At 52.5% G+C, this 19,411-nt stretch overlaps 1 protein-coding gene across 1 annotated transcript in view; it reads left to right on the forward strand.

Annotated features, from left to right (window-relative positions):
* B4GALNT4 (beta-1,4-N-acetyl-galactosaminyltransferase 4) overlaps window positions 1-19,411 on the forward strand; it is a 113,049-nt gene that overhangs the window by 65,031 nt on the left and 28,607 nt on the right. The window contains exons 3-7 of the mRNA XM_090032328.1: window positions 9,556-9,666; window positions 11,276-11,371; window positions 11,925-12,015; window positions 12,459-12,559; window positions 15,816-15,883. Coding sequence (XP_089888454.1) covers window positions 9,556-9,666; window positions 11,276-11,371; window positions 11,925-12,015; window positions 12,459-12,559; window positions 15,816-15,883 — 467 coding nt within the window. The remainder of the gene's footprint in view (window positions 1-9,555; window positions 9,667-11,275; window positions 11,372-11,924; window positions 12,016-12,458; window positions 12,560-15,815; window positions 15,884-19,411) is intronic.

Genomic DNA, 19,411 nt, shown 5'->3' on the forward strand with positions numbered 1-19,411 from the left:
GCTCTCCCCTCCCTAGCACTAAGTGAGCCCACAGTGCAGTCAGATCAGGGAGTGGGGGTGTGAATAGCTGCCTGTGTAAGCCTAGGGAGGGGAAGAGTTCATTCTGTTTAGAGAGAAAACAGGGAAGGTTGAAGCAGCTGCCTGGCTCCAAAGCAAACAGGCCTGGCTAAAAAAAGGAGATGGGAAGCACGGAGCTGTTTCCACCCCAGCGACTTGTTAATTGCAGGCCCACCATCAGCACAGCCAGCTCCATGATGCTGACTCCCAGCCCTTCCTCCCACAGTGCCCCCAGCCCCTCGCTGCCAGGAAACAGAGAGGCATTTGTGTGCCCCTGCCTTCAAGCGAGGACCCACTCCAGGTGCATGTGTCAGTAACAAGACCCAGCTGCATGCCACAAACTGGGAGCCAAACGTGGGTCAGTGTTGACACGTTTGGCAGGGATTGATCTAGCAGCCACCTGAGGAACCTTCCCCTCAACCACATGACTCCCGGGGGCCTACGATTATGTGTCACTGCAGGGGCTACCTTGATCTCTGCACTCTGAAGAGTCCCCACTCATCCCCTCATCCTGCAGGTCTCTTGGCACAGAAATGGGCATGGAAATGCCAAGGCATGTAGGAGGTGACATGGGAGGACCCAGTGCCCCAGAGTGCCCATGGCATCCCGCTCCCTCTCCCGCAAGGCAATCCATCACCATGAGGCCCCCTTCCCAATGGCAGTGCAGCTCAGAGGCCACTCCACAATTACGGCTAGAGACAGCGGAAGAAATCCTTCCTCGGAAACAATCAGAGTGTAATTATGCCGCCTTCCTAATCGTGTCTTCAGAGGGCATTGTTCCCCTCCTCTGGGGCTTTAATTAGTTCGTTTAGACAAAGTTTGCTAATTATTTCCTCAGCGCTGTGCATCCTAATGGGCTCCTCTTTGTTTACAGTACCTCTGTGCCTCCTCTTGTCTCAGAAGCCAGCTCTCTCCCATTCTGCCCAGGCTGTCTAAGCTCACATTCCCTTGTGAGGGGACCAGAGCAGCCTCCTCTTCCAAGGGGCTGCTTCCTGGCACTGCTCTGTGAGGCTCAGGCCTGGTGTTTTGGGTGACCTCTATTCAGCGCATCTTATGGGTCAGGGATGCCTTACTCACCCTGCCCACAGAGATGAAGTCTGGCTTAGCATTTACAGCTGGGCATGGGGTTTGGGAGAGACAAGTTCAACTCCCAGCTCTTCCCCTAATTCACTTGCTCTGTCTCTCTGCGTCTTGCTTCCCTGTCTGTAAGTACTTCTATCTTGTCTACTTAGTTCCTTGGGCAATGAGACATCCTTCCAGTGCGTGTGCCATAGCAGAGCTGCCATCTCAACTGGGACACTGGGTGCTTCTTTAAGAAGCATGGATAGCTGCACATTCATCACTGCAGACTGTAGAGGCTCAATTGGGGTCAGGTCCCTTTGTGCCAGGCACTGCATGCCCCAAGTGCACTGCCCTCCCTGCCCTTCTCTTCTATTTACCTCCCTGCTTCTGTTTCTACCCTGTGGGGCACCTGTGTCAGGCTTTGTATGCCATGTATTAACTTCTAGTGGGGGAAAGGGACCAGCATGTGGGACTGGGAGTCAGCATACGGCAGCTTAGGGGCAGACACAGACCTAATACCTCCTTCTGTGACCTTGGGCATGCCCCTTCTCTGGCCCTGTGCCCATCTGCTTGTGGCACTTGGAGCCCTTTGGTGCCCTCAGGGAGCAAGCAGAGCCTGTCCCAAGGTTGGTGGGGAGGACCAATCTGGGAGAGCTCTGGAAAGTGCTGTGATGGAGCCTTCATCTTCCTTTCCACACTCCACAGCCTAAGACAAGATATTCTTCCCCTTTCCTTTCCCATTGTTAGAAGTGTAGTTGCCCAGCGTCATTAAATCAAACGCAGAGCACGCAGCCCACAAGGGCTGCTATTGACAGCTGCACAAGGACTGCCAGTATCACAAGAGAAGGGGGAGCTATGGAGCCAGATTTAACCCCAGGGCATCATTACCAGCTGGGAGGAGGGGCCGCACACTCCACACCAAAGGCAGTGGAAGGAGCTGAGGCCTGCGTTTGGCTGCCTTGATCTCCCAGGGGTGTGGGATGGGAGGCTCTTAATTCTCCAGTTCAGAAAGAGAGGATGAAAAGAGGAATGTTGGACATCAAAGGGGAAGAATTCAGAGCCTCTCTTCTTTTTTTCTGAAGACCTCCCCTGGTCCAATCATTAGTTTGTTACAGCAGTGGTTATCCTCCCCACACCCCCCTCACAAGCCAGCTGTTTCTGGCTGGGGGCAGAAAGCTGCACTTCCCTTAGTCTCCCTGCTGCACTGCTCCTTCTCAAACCAAGTGCAGAACTAAGTGTGGGCAGGTGATAGGAATAGCACCTGATTCATGGCAGGACTGCATGCCACTGAGGAAAGGCATGTTTCCAATAGAGAGCCAAGTCCTTAGCTAGCTAGTGACCTGAATGGGCTTTTGGTCCATGAATTTACCCCATACCAAAGAAGTTTCTGGTGGATGAGAGGTTGTGCTTTCACCGGCATTGTCTTTTCTGAGGTGTTTACTGTAGAACGGACCTGATTTTTGGCAGGGCACATTAGGAGGTGCCATGGTATACCCGAGGAGGTCATGGGTCCACTTGACTCAGGTGGGTCCTGATGAATCATGCAGGTGCCCACAGTGCATTCCAGTGCTCCAGCAGCCCGCATTAGAGACCAAGACCTATCAAGATGGGGTTTTGCATGCACACACATGCAGTTCAGTTGTAAGCTGGACCTCTTCCAATCCACCTGGCATACAAAAGAAAAAGAGAGGCTCCCTGATGAATTTTCCTTTGCTGGCTGCAGTTGCAAAAATATCAACAAAGAAATGGAAATGAAAAACCATGCAAGGTGTCCTGTCTGTCTTCCAGCAAGCTCTGTTCAACAGTGTTTATACAGGACAGGACAAGGGGGTCACCCTGTAGGAGCAGGTCTGCTTCTTCCTGCAGCAGTGCATGCCTTTAGGGCAGGGGTTTTCAACCTGTGGTCCCTGGACCCCTGGGGGTCTGCAGACTATGTCTAAGGGGTCTGTGAAAGATGACTGTGATCAATCAAAAGTATGTGAATACCCACACTTACAATTCAAAGGGGTCCAGACCTCCCTTCCCATTTTTTTAGGGGTCTACAAGTGAAAAAGATTGAAAACCACTGTCTAGGGTGTGCCAGTGACCAACACAAAGGTGCCCATTAACAAAACTCTCTGAGTTTCTTTTCTGCAGGAATAGGCAGTGTCTTGTAGGGGGAAGGCTCAGTGCTGGAGGGAAGAGGAAAGGTGGTGGGGGGAGTTGGAACTGCTGAGCACAGCTAAAAGGCTGAGGAGCAAGGAGAGAGGTGGTCAAATAGCTGCATGAAAGATCAGGTTGCAGAAAAAGCCTGGCATGTGCCCAGACAGAGCCTGCACAGAGTGCCCCTCACAGTGGCCTGAGCCTTCTGATACCTGGAATGAAAGCATTGGGGAAGGGGTTCCCCCAGGACTCTCCTTGGCAAGGAGGCATGGTTGGCCATGGTGGGAGCTCTCCCAGCCCCTAATACTAACCTTGTAATTTGGCATCCCTGGGGAGGGGTGGAGGCATTTCATCCAGCCCTCCTCTCTGCTTAGCATAATTAAATCATCTGCCTCTCTTGCAATCCTCCATCTCTTACTGCTCGGCTGATCCCTTTGAATTGTGAGGCACAAACACAGAATCAGATTAGTTTAATCCCTTTAAAAGGAAGAGAGGAACCCACAAGGCAGCCTGCCTCCATGGCAGCCCACTCACCTGTCTGGTTCCTAGCAGGGTGAAGGGCACTGTAGTTTTGGATAGGAAACACCCTAGGCCAGCTGGTGGGCGCCTGCCACACAAATACCAGGTTTCTGATCATGTCAGGTCATGCTGCTCCCATCCCATTCTACCAGGGAGGAACTCTCTCCCCAGAGCCAGCCAGGCAGAGCCACTGCATTCAGTCTCCTGGGCTGTAAAGAAAACCAATACCAGCTTCCCAGGCTGCAGAAGGGGGCCCTCAGCTGCCTGCTGCTGGGGTCTGGTGGCCCCTGGCCACCCCCACCCATACTGACCATGGCTTATTCCCAGCCTGATCATCATATGTCTGGTCACAGTTTTGCTGCCTCCTCCATAGTCATGACTGGGGACCAGCACCTCAGGATGACAGTACTCCTCACCACTGCTTCATTACTTCACACATACCCTGATACCAAGAACAATGACTGGATGCATCTGTGGGAAGCCAGACAGGAGCTCCCATCCCTGCAGGCTCCTCTGGAATCATGTTCAGTGCACAGCATTGACAGCCAGGAGTCCCCAGCAAATACCTGGCATACCAAGAAGAGGAGAGACTCATGTTTTGCAAAGGTCATAGCTGCTGAGACTCTCAGTCCCTTCTTGATGCAAACAGCCAGGCTTGTTTGTGGCCTTCCTATAGGACAGTGTAGGGGGTTAGCAATGCCCTCCCATGTCAAGGCCATGCCAAACTGGTGGTATTAGGTTGCTGGGGTAATGCTAGACAAGATTCATAGATTGTAAGGACTGGAAGGGACCTCGCAAGATCATCGGGTCCAGCCCCCTGCACTAGGCAGGAAAGATAAGTGGGGGTCAGGTGACCCCAGCAAGGTGATGTCTAGTCTCCTCTTGAAGATTTCTAAGGTAGGCGATTGCACCACCTCTGGGGGGAGCTTATTCCACAGTCTGGACACCCTGACTGAAGAGGATTTTCCTAGGGTTAAGCCTGAAACAGTCTTCCGGGAGTTTGTGGCCATTACTCCTGGTTTTCCCCAAGGGTGCCCTGGTAAACAGTTGTTCGCTGAGCCCTTGATGTATGTCCCTCATGTAGCGGTAAGCTGCTACCAAGTCCCCTCTCAGCCTTCTCTTTTTTAGGCTGATGAGGCCCAAGTCCTTCAGCTGTTCCTCATATGGCTTGCATTGCAAGTCTGCGATCAAGTCCATGATGGTGGATGGGAAGACTTTGCTTGGTGCCAGGGCACTATAGTGAGGATCAGGAATTGGGGTTCAGTTCCGAGATCTTCCACAGGCTTTGTGGGGGCTTCGGGGAAGTTACCTGACTTCTTTAGGTCCCAAAGTTCCCTTAGGCAAAATGGAGTAAATCATAGAAAACCAGGGCTGGAAGAAACTAGCTGCCTGTTCCAGGTGTCTGATAATTACTTCCAGCCCTAAAGGGGACGAAGGAAAGCCCATAAAAGGATGCTGAACAAGCCTTAATGGCCTCCTGCTCCAGGGGTGGTGGATGCAGGCTGTGAATGTGGGAGACTTCAGTTTGCTAGAGGATTTTTATGAGGAGTTGGTAACTGCAGGCAGGGAGCAGAACTAGCAGAGGATGGATTACCCAGACCACTCAGTGCCCAAATCACTCATCCAGAGCCAGAAACAAATCAGTGTTTAGACAGAACAGAAAGGGAGAGCTGGCTAAACTGGGTGAAGAAATGAATGGGGGCAGCTGGATGCCTCCAGGCCAGGCGCTAGCCCTCCCAGCTGGTGACTCAGGGAGGCAAATCCAATCCATGTGGGCTGCATGCCTGGAATAAAATAGGTTGGCACATCTCTTAACTTCCACCGGGCACTTCACACTCATGGTACTGTAGAACAGATCAATGATAATCACATCCCAGGCTTCTCTTGCTTTCACCTTTGCAAAAGAATAATTTACCACCACTTCTTCCTGCTGGAAAGACTGGTTCCTTTTTAACCCCTTGTGACCTGGCTCTTAGCAGCTAACAAGAACCCTGTAATTTTGCTTTCCAAGCAACCCAGAGTTGGATCCATTGGAGAAAGGAAAACCTTTACAGAAATTGTTTCCTGGGAGCAAATTTTCTGGAAGAAATGTTCTGGAAAAAAACAAACTGGAAAATAAGGAAAAAAATCATTGAGTGTTAGGTGTTTATTGAAAACCTGGAATAAAGCCTTTTATTCCAACCTTTATTGGAATAAAAATATTCCAATGAAATGAGTCCCCTTGAGGTTCCTTGGTGCTGGTGTCCTCCTGCTGGCTGGGAGGATCTGCATCCAACCCTCTGAGTGGGGTAGCAGGATCGTGTCCTACAACAATACTCAGGTGACTTCCATGTTGTTTAGACCAGTGGTTCTCAACCTTTTTTGTACCAGGACCCATTTGTAAACATCGATGGGCAGTCCTGACACAGCGCCCCCCACTCCTGACCCATTGCCCCCATGTCCCACCCCCCCCAGTGTGTGGGGTAAGGGATGGGTCTGTGGGGCATGGGGACCCCAAGCAGCCCCGTACCCAAAACCCTGGCAGCCTGCAAGGAAAAAGCCACAGTTTCCCACATTTGTTTTCCTTTAAAGGAGAATCCATTTTTACAGTTCACAACCCTTTCATATATTCTTACAACCCACTTTTGGGTTGCGACCCACAGGTTGAGAAACACTGGTTTAGATGGCTCTTGTTGGCCTCGTGGCCTGTGGAAGCAGTAAAACTGTTATTCAGGAAGGAGCCTGTGACAGTCCTGGCATGTGACCTCTGGGCCAGCTGAGCCCCTCCAGCAGAAATGCACACTTTCTGCTTGGGGCGTGAGAGTCCCAGCTTGTCCTGTTACATCAGTGACTGCTGTGGTGGCTGGCTGTCCTGGGCAGATGCCGTGCACTCCAGCCCCACACATCATTGGCTCCCCAATGGTGTCAGTTGCTGAAGGCCATCTCACTGTCCCAGATTGCTTTTGCTGCCTGTCCTTATCAGTGTCATGCCTTGCTGTGACACCCACGTGCAGTGTCTGCAGATGGAGTGGGAGAGAGGGGAGATATGGAGCAGACAGAAAGGCTTTCCTCCCCCTCCCTCCCTCACCACAGGAGCATGCTTGGCTGACATTTAAATCCCAAGAGCCCTGCATGCCCACACATGCCCTATCTATGCATTACACTCATGGGAACTAGACCAAGCTGTCTGGGAAGTGGTGAAGCTGGGCTCAGGTATTGGAGGCCAGCACTTGTAAACCAATAGCCCACCTTCCCTTTATGAGCTGCACCCCTTACGCTCTCCTCCCCCTTCACACCCACCATATCCTTTCCTCTTAGGCTGTACCATAGACATGTCTTTTGCCTGCAGGACAAAGACCACCCCTTATATCAGTGGCTGTCCCAGTGTGCCTCAGCATAGCTAGGTTAACTGAGCATGATTTGTGTCCTCTTTCTGCACCTGGGGTGTAAATACCACTGATTATCACTGCTGTGGGCGGATGCCTTTTTATCCAGGAACAACAGTTTTTTGTGATTATCTTTTATCCAACCACCTGTATAGTTAGGAGAGCTGTTTGAGAGGCTTTTGGGCCCTTCCGCAGGGCCCTCCCTCTCTCTCTGGGGGCATCCAGGGCAACGTCTGGGGAAGGGTCATGGCACAAAACAAGTAGACCTACCAATCCTGTGTCTCGCTAGCTCACAAATTTCAGGGATGTGCCCAAATGAGGGAATGCTGCTTTGGAGTTTTCTCTCTCCTTTTACAGATGGGAAAATGGAGGCACTGAGGGGGACTGTGTTTGTTTGAGGTGGCACAGCCTGTCAGTGTGAGCTGGAGTCAAGGGGCTGTTGCAGTATTGGGGTCAGAACTCAGCTCCCAGCATTGAGGTCATGGCACAGCGCAGGCTTTCAGAGGCTGCCAGTGCCCTCCTATGCCCCACATGGGTCTTATCAGCCCAAGGCACGCGCTGCGGCTGCCGCGATCCCAGAATCCCATCTCCCCCTGAGACATCCAGCACGTGCCCCTTGGCACAGCCCCAGGCTGGTGCCACCCGTGATGCTTCCACCAGCCCTTCCTGCAACCCCACAGAACCAGCTTTGGGGGCGTTCTCGGCCCCCTCCCTGTGCCCGGCACAGCTGCATGAGAATTAATTCCACCAGACGGGGAGCTTGACAAGGAGTCGTTTATCACAGGGAAGGCTCTTTGTTTCCTTCTCAAGTACCCTAATCGCCTGGGTAATTTGTCTCTGTGTAATGAGGAGCGGATGGCACAAATGGCTTGGGGCGGGGCTGATTTATTTTCCGCTGGCCTCTGTGCGCGCCAGGAATGCCAAGCCCAAAAGGAAAGGAGCATCCCTAGGGCTCCCAGACATGCAGATCCCTCTCGCCTCCTTCTGCATTCATGTCTCCTCCTCTCTAGACACCTGCTTTCAGCTGTGTCCCCACCACAATCTTTACCCCATCTCCTAGTCTGCTGACACAGCTGATGGCCTCCTGGAGTGAACAGGGCTCAGTGCTCTAGCTAGTGTTGCCCAGTTCACCATCTTGCCGAGGTAAATGCCACATGCATCTCACCAGTCTCCTACCTCCCAGTGCTGCCTTGGTCTCTGTCTGTAGGCACAGAGGCTCCCTCAACTTCCTTGCACCCAGGAACAGGACTTTCTTGCCCAGACATGGCTTCAGCTAGTGCACAGCATGGCAGCTCATCTGTTCCACCCCCTGGTCACTGGGGACACCTCTTCCTATGTCCTGCTGCCTGCAGGGGCTCCCCAGCTCAGGGTCTGCAGGGCTGGGCCCCTGTAAGGGACAGGAACAAGTCCAGGGTTCCCTGAGCTCTATATTACCTGCCAAGCTCAGTTCTTTGATGTCACTTCCTCAAATAAACACTTTCTTACCTCCCATCCCTTCATCCCAACAATACCCAGATCAGATTCTGCGCCTGTAGGCTGCGAAGAGAAAGAGTGAGCATCCAAGCACACCCCAGTGCATCCTGCCATCTCCCTTCCCCGCCTGTCTGTACTCACCTGTTCACTCTCATCTGGCACTCAGACTGTAAGCCAGCTGAGACAGTCTGTCCACTCCACCCCCTGGTCACTGGGGTGTTTCCCTCTGTGCCCTGCTGGAGTCCCCAGGCCAGGGGCTGTAAAGGGGCAGGGAATGTATTAGGTGTATGCAGCAGCTTGCACAATAAGTATTAATCCCTGATCCAGGCCTTGAGGAGCTGCTGCAATGCAAATAAATGACGGTGGCAGTCAGTAGGGAGTGTTGCTGTTAAAAGGGTGCTGGGTACTGAGAGGATGGACCAGAAAGGCCCTGGAGTCTCTGGCATGCACTCAGAGTTTGCTGCCCCATCACAGCAGTGATCAGACTAGCCCTGGCTGGCAATTCCAGGGCTACAGCAAACAAAATAAGATGGTTAGAGCCCACGCTGCTTCTTGCAAAGGAGTTGGTGCTACCAGATCCCCTGTTGAGGCCATTCCTATAACACAGCCTAAAATCTCCCCCTGGCTTCCATGGGATACAGGATCCTGTCCTAAGCTGCTGCACAGCATCACTGGGGGAGGTTGTTTGACAGCAGTGTTGGCTCCTCAGAGGGGGCTTCACTTCCCAGGTAGCTAACATCATTTGCTGGGCTCAGACCTCTGCTGCTCAAAGTTGGGCAGCTTCTCTGATGTCAGAGGCCACTTGCATTGGCACCAGCAGCAGAGACTGTGGCTTCTTCACTGCAAAGCATGCTGGGATGGGAGGTTTGCATTCCCCTTCTCCAGTGACCCCCTCCATGGGTGGCTCTTCTCTCATTGTCTCCTGTTCCCTCAACAGAATGAAGGGCAGGATGGTGACAGCTGGTTTCCACGAGGTCAGAGACCAAACCGAGCTGGAAGGGCCCCTGTCCTGAACATGACCAAGCATGTTCTGCCCTGGAATGACCAGGTAAGCAGGGGCAGGGAAGTTCTGTTTTGGAGGAGCGGAGGAGGCAGAGCCAGGGAAGAAGGAAGAGGTTCTGGGAGAACGACTGCAAAAGTGAGCATCTTCTTTTCCCCACTGATACATGGAGCTGTAGTCAAAGCACAGTTTGGGTCAGAGCTCAGTGCTGTGACCCAGATAACCAGCCACCTGTGCCCCAGCACCTACCTGCATAATGAGCTCATACATTATTCCAGCTGCAGCTCCTCTGCTTCTGTGACAGTGTGGAAGTCCCTGTGGGTCCTAGGCTGTGGCTGAGAAGTGCTGATTAGCAGAGTGGGATTAGAGAAGAGGGGCAAGGGTACTGGGCACTGCTCCCCAGGCCTCCTCTGGGTGACTTCTGTGATTAGATCATATAAAGGAGGTATTCCAAATGAGTGAGATCCAGGCCACATCATTGCCTGGTGGGCTCTGCTCTGGAATCAGGTATAAGTATTTGTCCATTGTCCTGGGAACTTCCTCCATACAGCCACTCCATACAGCCACTCAGATTCCCCTTTGAAGCAAAGAGGAGACCCAATGGTCATGTCAGTGTCAATCACTGCTCAAGGGCCCCTCTTGCTCATCCTTTGGGTGGTCTGGTGAGTGGCTTAGATCACCCCACGCAGCTTCGGTTCTGGATCTCCTCATGGCCATCCACCCTGGGCTGGTCAAGTGGCTGGACTAGGCTCAGAGCTTTTTGAAAGGGAATCACTACACTGGGCTCTCCAGGAATTTCCCTGGAGGTTCTCCCTTTCCTGAGCATGCCCACATGCAGGAAGGTCCTGGCCTGCTCATTCTCCAGCATGTGTCTGTCTGCAGCCATCCCAGCTCAGGTGGCAATGGGCTCTGACATGAGTTTGGGGGCCACACTGTCTCCTGCACTCAGGCTGGGTCTGGCAGTGTAAAAAGATGTAAAGTATGTTATAGGCCTCCTTGTGTGCTCAGTCATGGAGAATATGATTGTGTTACAACCCTGTAGCCAGGGCTTTAGCCCTTTACCACAAGCTGTAATCAGTAGCTGCTTTCTTCTCTGTAGTTTCAGTCCTGGGGTGTTGGCTAAGATGGTGGCTGCTGAGTGAAATAATAGTTGGTACTTCCTTGCTGTGCTGTGAAGCTGGGAGGATTGTCAGGAGAGGCAAGAAATCTGGATCATTGCTGAACGAGTCAGTGAACCTCTAGTACCAGGTCTCTGGAATGATGTATGTATGGGTGAAGGGGCTGTTTGGTCTCGGTGGAAGACCCTTGTCACTGAAACCTGAGCTCAGCCTGCATGGATACCATGCTAGGTCCATGGCTTTCTTTTGGCTTCCTTTTACTCAGGGTTTTGCTCTGTCTGGGTGCAGATGATAGAGAAGGCTTCTACAGCTTTGTCCAGTTTGGTAATTTACTCCCATTTCAGCCACTGGCACATCTGTGACTAGAGATCTCTTCAGCACAATGAGTGTGAGCTCAGCTGGTTCACTGCGGTCTAATCCAGCAACTTCTTTGGACGTTGGATATGATCTTTCACTGGCGCTGTCGGGTGCTCAGGGGGTTTCTGGCTTTTGGGGCAGGGAGTGTGCTCACGTCCCCATGTGGGGTTGTCATTCTGCAGTACAAAGGGAAGGCAAACCTGCATGTCTTCGAGGACTGGTGCGGAGGGGCTGTGAGGCAGCTGAGGAAGAATCTCCACTTCCCGCTTTTCCCTCATGTGAGTCCCAAGCCCTTCCTGCTCTGGGGAGGAGGCATGTTTCCTCCTGTCTGCTATGCGGCGGGGCGTTAGGGAGTGGATGAGGGTGGTTCCCATCTCCCTGAACAATGAATGGGCCTAGTCTGTCCCCTCTTGCCCTGAGTTTGATCTCTACCAAACCATTCAGACCCTTGGGGCCAAGCCAGTGCCCAGTGTAGTCACTGCCAGTCCTTGTATCAGGTGCTGATCCCAGTGGAACTAACCAGGCTCCATGGGGAAGCTGTCTCTGGGGAAAATTTGCTGATACAGGGGCCAGATGGTCACCACTCGCTCAGGCTACCCTAGATAGGAGAGTGAAGGGGGGACTTTGGCCTTCCACTGGGGAGGCAGTAAGGATGCCCCTGTTGCTGGGGACCAAGGAAACAGGACCCTTAAAATAGCAGGGGGCCATGGGGTGGAACCAGGCTGTAGGGAGGGGAGGGCTCTCCTGCCTTGTCCGTGAGGGCACAGTGTGAGCCCAAGGTGCATGATGCATTCCTGCTCCTTCTCACTCCCTCTCTCTGCCTGTTCGCAGTCTCGCATGACAGTGAAGAAACTAGCTGTATCACCCAAGTGGAAGAATTATGGGCTGCGGGTCTTTGGCTATATCCACCCCTTCAAGGATGGTTAGTGTCTGCACCAACCCCACTACCCACCTCCTATAGCTGGGCTGGGTGGGGGCTACATAAAAGACCTTGTCTCCCCAAGCCTTGTTCCCCTCCCCCCCCCCCATCTCAAACATCAGCCTTCAGAGCCAGGAATAGCTTTGGAACTACAGAGGCCTTCTCCTCGCCACCTGCCACTTAGTCCCAAGGGATTGCTCTGGGGATGCTGAGAGCTCCAGTCCCAGCTGGACAGCTGCAGACCTGAGAGTCCCTAATGCGCTGAGTTGCATGAGGACTGCAGACTCCAGTGCCCTCACAACCTTGCCCCCTCACTGTCCTTGCAAGACAAAAAATGGCCTTCAGTCTGGCACAGGCTCCCTACCCACCACTGGTCCATACTGCCACTGATTGCTCCCTTTGCTCCATGGCCCCATCTAACATTTCTCTTTTTTCTTTCCCCATAGGGGACTTCCAGTTCTCTGTGGCATCAGATGACAATTCAGAGTTCTGGCTCAGCTCTGACGAGAGTCCAGCCAACACTCGGCTGGTGGCGTTTGTGGGAAAGGTAGGGCACCCTCTTCAACTTCTCCCCTTAGCCTCCCTGCCACCTAGGTGCCATCAACCTGTGCAGCCAGTACTGCTGAGCTCTTGCAGACTCCAGGCTCTCCCTGCACTCTTTATCGTCCCCGTGCTAATAATACTGTCTGGTGGAAAAAGCCCCTTGGTGAGATGGTTAAGTGGAACCAGAAGCAGGAGAATTGCCATGGGGTTCCATGAAAAACTTGAGCAGGTCCAGCTGTGATCCTGACATCTGGAGGATGTCTCAGCCCAGCCCCAAGGCATGTACCAAGCACCATCACACATGTGCCTGCTGTGTCCTGAATATGGTGCTGCAGAAGGGCTGAGTGGGCACCTCTGCCCTCAGTGTTTGCTTTCACTGCCTGAAAAACATCACTATCTGTTGTAGCCCCCCTGCTTTACTGTGCCAGGTTAGGGTGTTAAGTCTTGTGTTGTCAGGTTAATGTTAGTTTTTTCTAAGAGGTTAGATTATGGATAGGTATAGCATGGTTTGGATAGGGATGATCCTGCCTTAGGCTGGGATTAGACTAGATGACCTCTCAAGGTCCATCCCTTCCAGCCCTACGTTTCTATGATTTCTATGATTTCTCTGATCCTGTGAGCTGGCCTCTGGGAACAAAATTTAATTCACTTTGATGCTGTCAGGGGGTGCTTTTTATTTTGCAGCAATTCTGAAGAGACTATATCCAGCTATTTCAGTGAATTAAGAAATAGAAGGGAGGGGAGCTTTATTTCCACTCTTCATGGAAAGATTGTGAGGATTTTGCCTTTTAATAATGTGCAAAATGGCAAGTAATTGTAGCAGAGCCACTGTTCTTAGCAGACACAGGGTGCACTGGCCTCTGGTGGGAAGATGAAGAATAAGGGACAGGTGAGAACTAATGAAAATAGTGTTAGACAGACAACTTCCTTATCTCCTTAAATCTTACCTTTGCCATAACATCTTTAATGGCAGCATGTGGTAGGGAAAAGGGGTGGGATGGGGGGCAGTGGTGGGGGCTCCTAGCAGCTAACAATCAAGAGGATTGTTTTCCTTTTATATTTGGACCATTGAACCACTCACCTGTTTCAGACCCCACTCCACATGTCTTTAACAGTTCCCAGCACCAACTGCTTCAGGGAAAAGGTGCAGAAAGCCTGCAGTGAGCTGATGAGGGGCCAACTGCTCTACACACCCCCAATAGCAGCAGTGAGAGACTGGTTTGAGCCCCAACACATGAAGTTTGCTACCTCTTCCAGAATTTCCATTAATATTAGCTGTCATGGAGCTAGATATTCCCACGACCATTGGAAGTGCCTAATTCTGGGCTAAGTCTTTGGCCTCAGTAACTTCTTCTAGCATAGAGTTGGCCAGTCTAGTGACACATGTAGAAAAGCAAATCCTTTGGTTGTTTTTAGCCTTTCACCTTGTCCTCACTTGCTTTATCCCCATCTGTTGTCTCTCATCCCGTGTTTAGCTTGTGAACCTTTGGGGTCAGAGATGAGAGACAACAGCCCACTCTGTCACCCACAGACCCTGTCTGTCTTGTTATTATTTTAGCAGGGGAACTCTCCCCTTCTAGTAGAAGGCAGCAGGAGCAGTATAGCAGGACTCAGGCTGGGGGAAATGCAGCCTGCAGAAAGTGGAGCTGCAGGGCTGAGCATCTAATGAGGAAGACTGAGAGCCTTTGTGGCAGATTTGAGGATTGATAGCACCTTGCCCCTGTTTTGCAGATAGCCAGTTCAAGAGACCAGAGGAAGAGGAGTCAGGGACTGTATGAGCCCTGGCACAGGGCTGAGAAGTCACTTTGACTCATACCAGTCTGAGTTAGATCTCTATGGTGTAGGAGCTCTGCAGGGAGCTGAAAAGGAAGAGCATTTGGGTTTGGGTTCATGTTAACTGTGAGGTTTGGGGTGACTTAAAGAGGAGGAGGAGGTTACTGGTGGGGTGCCTGTGAGATATTCCATGTTGTGAGAGGCTAAGGCCCAGACAGAGCCCTGCCAGGATCTGGGACCCAGTGGGCAGCTAGGGACTAAAGCCTAGGGAGAAGGGCCAAAGCCTGAAAGGGCTAGGGGGCTCAGACAAGACCAAGTTCTGCTCAGGCTAGGGAGTGTAGATTGGGCAGACTGGCAGACTGATAATGAGCAGGGTGGAGGCAAGGCATTGAAAGCTGAACTCTGGTTCTCTAAAGGCAGCCTCCTAAGCATAATAATTTTAACATCAAAACATGGCAAGAGAGAGAATGAGGCCAGATTGGGGCAGCCGGAGAAGGAGATTGGGCATAGTGTGGTCCCTCGGGGGCGCTACAGCCATCCCTGCAGGCACACTCCATTACAATTATACACACGTTTAAGGCCTAATCCAATGGCTCCCTTGCTGGTAATGCTAGGTTCTACCACAGCACAACCAAGCACGTACTCAGCAGCTTGGTCTGGAGCTCAGTGGAGCAAAGGGAAAGAGTCTCAGGAGACTTGGGTGACTTTCAGATGCTCCTCTAGATGCTGCCTTCCACTTTCCTGTCACAGAGCCACCCATGGGCACGCACAGGCCTGGCTACATTTTCAATAAGTCCATATCCTGGACCATGTGTATTTCTTGATGCCCAGTGATGATTAACTGTGCTGCCCTGCCCCACTTTTCCCCAGTGCACATTGAATTCCCTTTAATAAAGTACATGAGGGAGTTCTTTTAGGCCCATTGCAGCATTGGGCTTTCAGCTACACAGAAGTCCTGGAAGTCAGTGCTCTGATTCCTTTGTTACCTGTAATGCATGTAAAAGCCAATGCCGAATCCTGTGTCTCCTCTGCAAGGGAGAGGATTTCCAACTTGTAGGAATCCCTGTGCTTTCAGGTGGGATAGTCATAACCCTGTCTGACAGGGACTGGGAGGCCTTGCTACCCTCTCTGCTGGGTGTGGTGTCAATATGTGCCTACAGTCTGTGCCCAGATCTTCCAGAGACCTAGCATCCCACGGGGCACCCAAGCTGTGAGCACTGCTGGATACAGGGCCTAACCTGATGGGACTTTGACTTTTCACTAGTGGCTTCCTGGCACTGCAATAATCAGCTAGATGCTAAAAATAATGCTCAGGCTTCAATGGAGTGGATAGGTAGGACACAAAGGTGCTACACATGTGCTGCCTTTGTGGGTAGGTGTCAGTAAGCCCCTGCCCGAGCCAGACTGTCTCCTTCCAGTAGTGTTAAATGTGGCTCTTATACTGGCTTCTTCTCTTTATCTCTGTTTTGCCTTTTGTCTCTCCCCAGCTGGGCACTGAGTGGACAGCTCCAGGGGAGTTCACCAAGTTCAGCTCTCAGGTCTCCAAACCGATCCGGTAGGTGTGACCTTTTCCAACTCCTGTGCCAGCTTGACCCTGGCCGTACCCTGTTGCAGACACTGTGTCACCAGCAGTGAGCAAGGGATGAAGGGACCCACACAGGGCAGGAGTGGGGACATGGGGGAGCAGGCCTGCAGGGAGCATCCTGGGGCCTATACCCCTGACTTCCAACCTCACTCCATTATTTCTCCTTTCCCTTCCCACCATCCCTGTCCTCCTCTCTCATACCCCCTGCCACATTCTGTGTCATGCTGGAGGGCTGTTTGTCTCCCGTCACCCAGCCTAGCAGATCTAGCAGAAGCTGACAGGTCTATTCTAGGCTTGTCTCTGCCTGCTCTACCAGTTTGTTGTCAGGCAGCATATTAGCACCTGGGCCTGATGGCCCTTACCTTCAGCTCCATGTCACAGCTGCCCTTGCTCTGAGCATCAGCCCCAGCCCCTGCAGCATAAAGGGGGAGTCCAGGCTGCAGAAGCAAGCCCAAGAGCTTTGACATTCTGGATCAAACTGGTTGTTTGGCTCTGTCCTGGGTGAGGTGCCTTTGCTCCCACCCCCGCCCCAGCATTAACCTTGCCCATTGGCCTCTATCCTGGCTACTTCATATCTGCTGGGTCCCTCAGGAAGGCCCCAGTATGTGGCTCCGAGCAAAAAGAAAGGAGCGCGCAAAGTTTTGTAGCCAATTTTGGGACTCTGCTATTGCCCTGCCAATAGCTCTGATGGACAATACAGTGAGGACGCACTGTGAATGCTGATTGTTTCCCCACTGGCAAGGAGAGAGGCAGGCAAAAGCCAGAGAGGGGCTCTGTCCAGACAGAGGAAGGAGTCTGAACAGCAGTAACCCTGTCTGAAGAGCAGTGGCGCCTGAGTAGGGTTTGGCTGTGGGCCGCGTAAGCAGCTTGGCAGCTCCAGAGGGCTGCTCCTGTGCCCAAGAGGGGCCCATCTCAGCTGCCTGCCCTAGGCTGCTGGTGTCATTGTGCTGCCAGGAGCCAGTAGGCAGGGCCACTATGACCCAATCAAGCAATGCATGCCAGGACAGGGGCTGCCTTTTGTGGGGATATGCTGAACTACAGCAGCTCCCTTAGGTTCATTCTGGGCAGTGTGTGCTCAGCCTCATGGGCCATGTCTCCATTTTTAAAGATAAAATGTGTTTATCAGGGGGCAGGATAGGAAGTAACAGGCTTCAGAGTCAGGCACCTTGTGTTAGCAGTAACCAATTCAACCCTGCCCACAGACTGGAGTGGGATACTGCCACTTGAGACAGGCTGGGGCTCTGGGAGTGGCAAGGTTGTGTGAATTCTCAGTCCTTCTACGTAGTGCTTTCTCTCCTGTATGCAGTGCCAGTGTTATGTTCTGCATCCCCTCATGCCCTCATGCCTGTGGGTTTTCCCACCACTTTATATATATACCACTGATATACTGAGCCCCTCATCACTTCTGGGAGATGGGAAGGAAGACTAGCTCTGTTCCACAGACAGGAGGGCTAAGGTGCTTTGCCCAGGGCCACAAAGCCAGTCTGGGACAGAGCCAGGAACAGAGTTCAGGCCACTAGACTGCCTTTCCTGGCTTGGCCAGTGCTGCCTTTTAAGAGCAGATGTTTAGCTCTTTCTCTTTCTTTTATTTACCCTTGCATGTGTGTATAGTGGGCCTTTGCCTCCATCACATTTGCTAACAAACCTGACAGGGATAGCTGCTGCCAGGATCAAATCTGGGGTGCCCGCAAGCCTCCAGCAGTGGCCAGTATCAACTGTGGGAGGCAGGCAGTAGCTGATTTCCCCCCAAGAACATTTCATCCAAAACACAAGGTCTCATCTTCCCCTCACAACTCTTTGCTGTAGCTCAACATCCCCCTCTGAGTTGCATGAATACTCCAGGACTCTTGGAGCTTCTGGACTCCACACTGCCCCATGGCAGGGGGGTCCACTGGCGCACTACCCGTGGCCCCTCTCACTGCTCCTTGTCCAACAGGAGGAGGAGGAGAGCTCCTTGGGCGCAACCAGCAGCCACAGCCCTCCCCTTCTCAGTAGTTCAAGTGCCATGATTTGTTGCCATAGAAACTATAGGGTTTCAAGTGAATTCACTGCCTCCATCTCCCTGCCCAGGTCCCCTGTTTGATACGAGGGGATGACAAGTATGTTCTCCCTGCCTTCAGCCTGGATCCAAGTGACTTCAGCCCAGTTCTTATTTCCTTCCCTGCCCAGGGGGGCATTCCTGGCCATCACCCCTTCCCAGTGAGGTGCTGGGGTCCAATCTAGGCCACTCCCAAAACCCAGGAGGATTTTTCTCTCGAAGTCTGCTGCCTCCCAAGGAGCTGAGATGCTCCCTGCCCTGCTGATCTCTGCCTCCCTTGGTGCTAAGCTGGAGTCTTGCACCAGATTCCTTTGCTCAGAAGTTGCTGCGTGCCCGGGTGCCATGGCTGCCCTTGCAGATGATTAGCTAGGGACAATATGATCCTCTTAATCTAATTAGAATGGCAGCAAAAGGAAGTGGGAAGGAAGCGTTGGTGGCAAGATCATTTGGGCACACATGCCACATGCAATTAGACGCTGCTGACTGGAGCCCGGCCAACCAGGAGCTGGGACACCAATCTCTCCACGTGCATCCCAGTGTTCCCTGGAGAAGTTTGAGCAACACAGAGGAGGGCCCCTATCCTTGGGCAGCACCAGCTGGCTAAGCCTAGTAACACACACAGCCTCATCCCCACAGGATCTGCCTGTGTCATGGGGTGGAGTTGAGTGCTACTGACTTCTGAAAGATGACCCCACACTGCTCTGCACCCATATCACATCTTACTGTCCCAGCCAGCAAAGTCAGTGCACTAGATTAAATGCCTAGCTACAGCTCCCCTGCTATCCCAGGCCTGCACTGCCAGCCCACCCAACTCCTAGCTGTGACACCCGCCCCCCACACCTTTCTGCTCCAGGAACCTCCTTACGCAGAGGCTGCTAGTGTGACATCTTCACTCCCTGAGGTGGACAAATGCAGCCTTAGCACTCTAGCATGTGTTAGGTTGCACCCGGAGGCCTCAGTAAAGCCTCTGCCCCTCTGCACTCTCTCAGAAGTGCTGCTTCTCTGCCTCACGTCGTCCGGCAGCTCTGGCCTGCCTGTGCTGTCCCCCCAAAGCACCAGCAGGCTGATGGGGAAGAAGGGTGGAGTGTCCCAACCACCAGATGCTGTTGGAAGTTGTTGCTCTTAGGAGATGCACATTTATCATCCTGGACAGATAGAACCCATTGCCCAGACCATTGAGATCCCCCAGGGGCCCTTCCTGGAGCCAAAGGTCTTGCCAAAGCCCTCCGATCCCCCTCCTCAGCCTGACACCAGAGCTGCCAAAACATTTGCCAGCCTGCCATGGCAGAGCCCACAATTCAGCTGGCTGTAGCCGGGCTCAGTGTCCCTCTCAGAGCAGATGAAAGCTGGGATCAGGCCTTTACCTGGCCTCTTGGCCCATTTGCCTGTGAACTCCAGTTAGTTGAGTCAGGCCTCTTAACCACAACCCTGCCTGAATACCAAGGAGTCTGGGCTAGTTG

The sequence above is a fragment of the Crocodylus siamensis genome, chromosome 2, assembly GCF_052110815.1.
Source record: "Crocodylus siamensis isolate JL-2025a chromosome 2, ASM5211081v1, whole genome shotgun sequence".
NCBI classification, from domain to species: domain Eukaryota; kingdom Metazoa; phylum Chordata; order Crocodylia; family Crocodylidae; genus Crocodylus; species Crocodylus siamensis.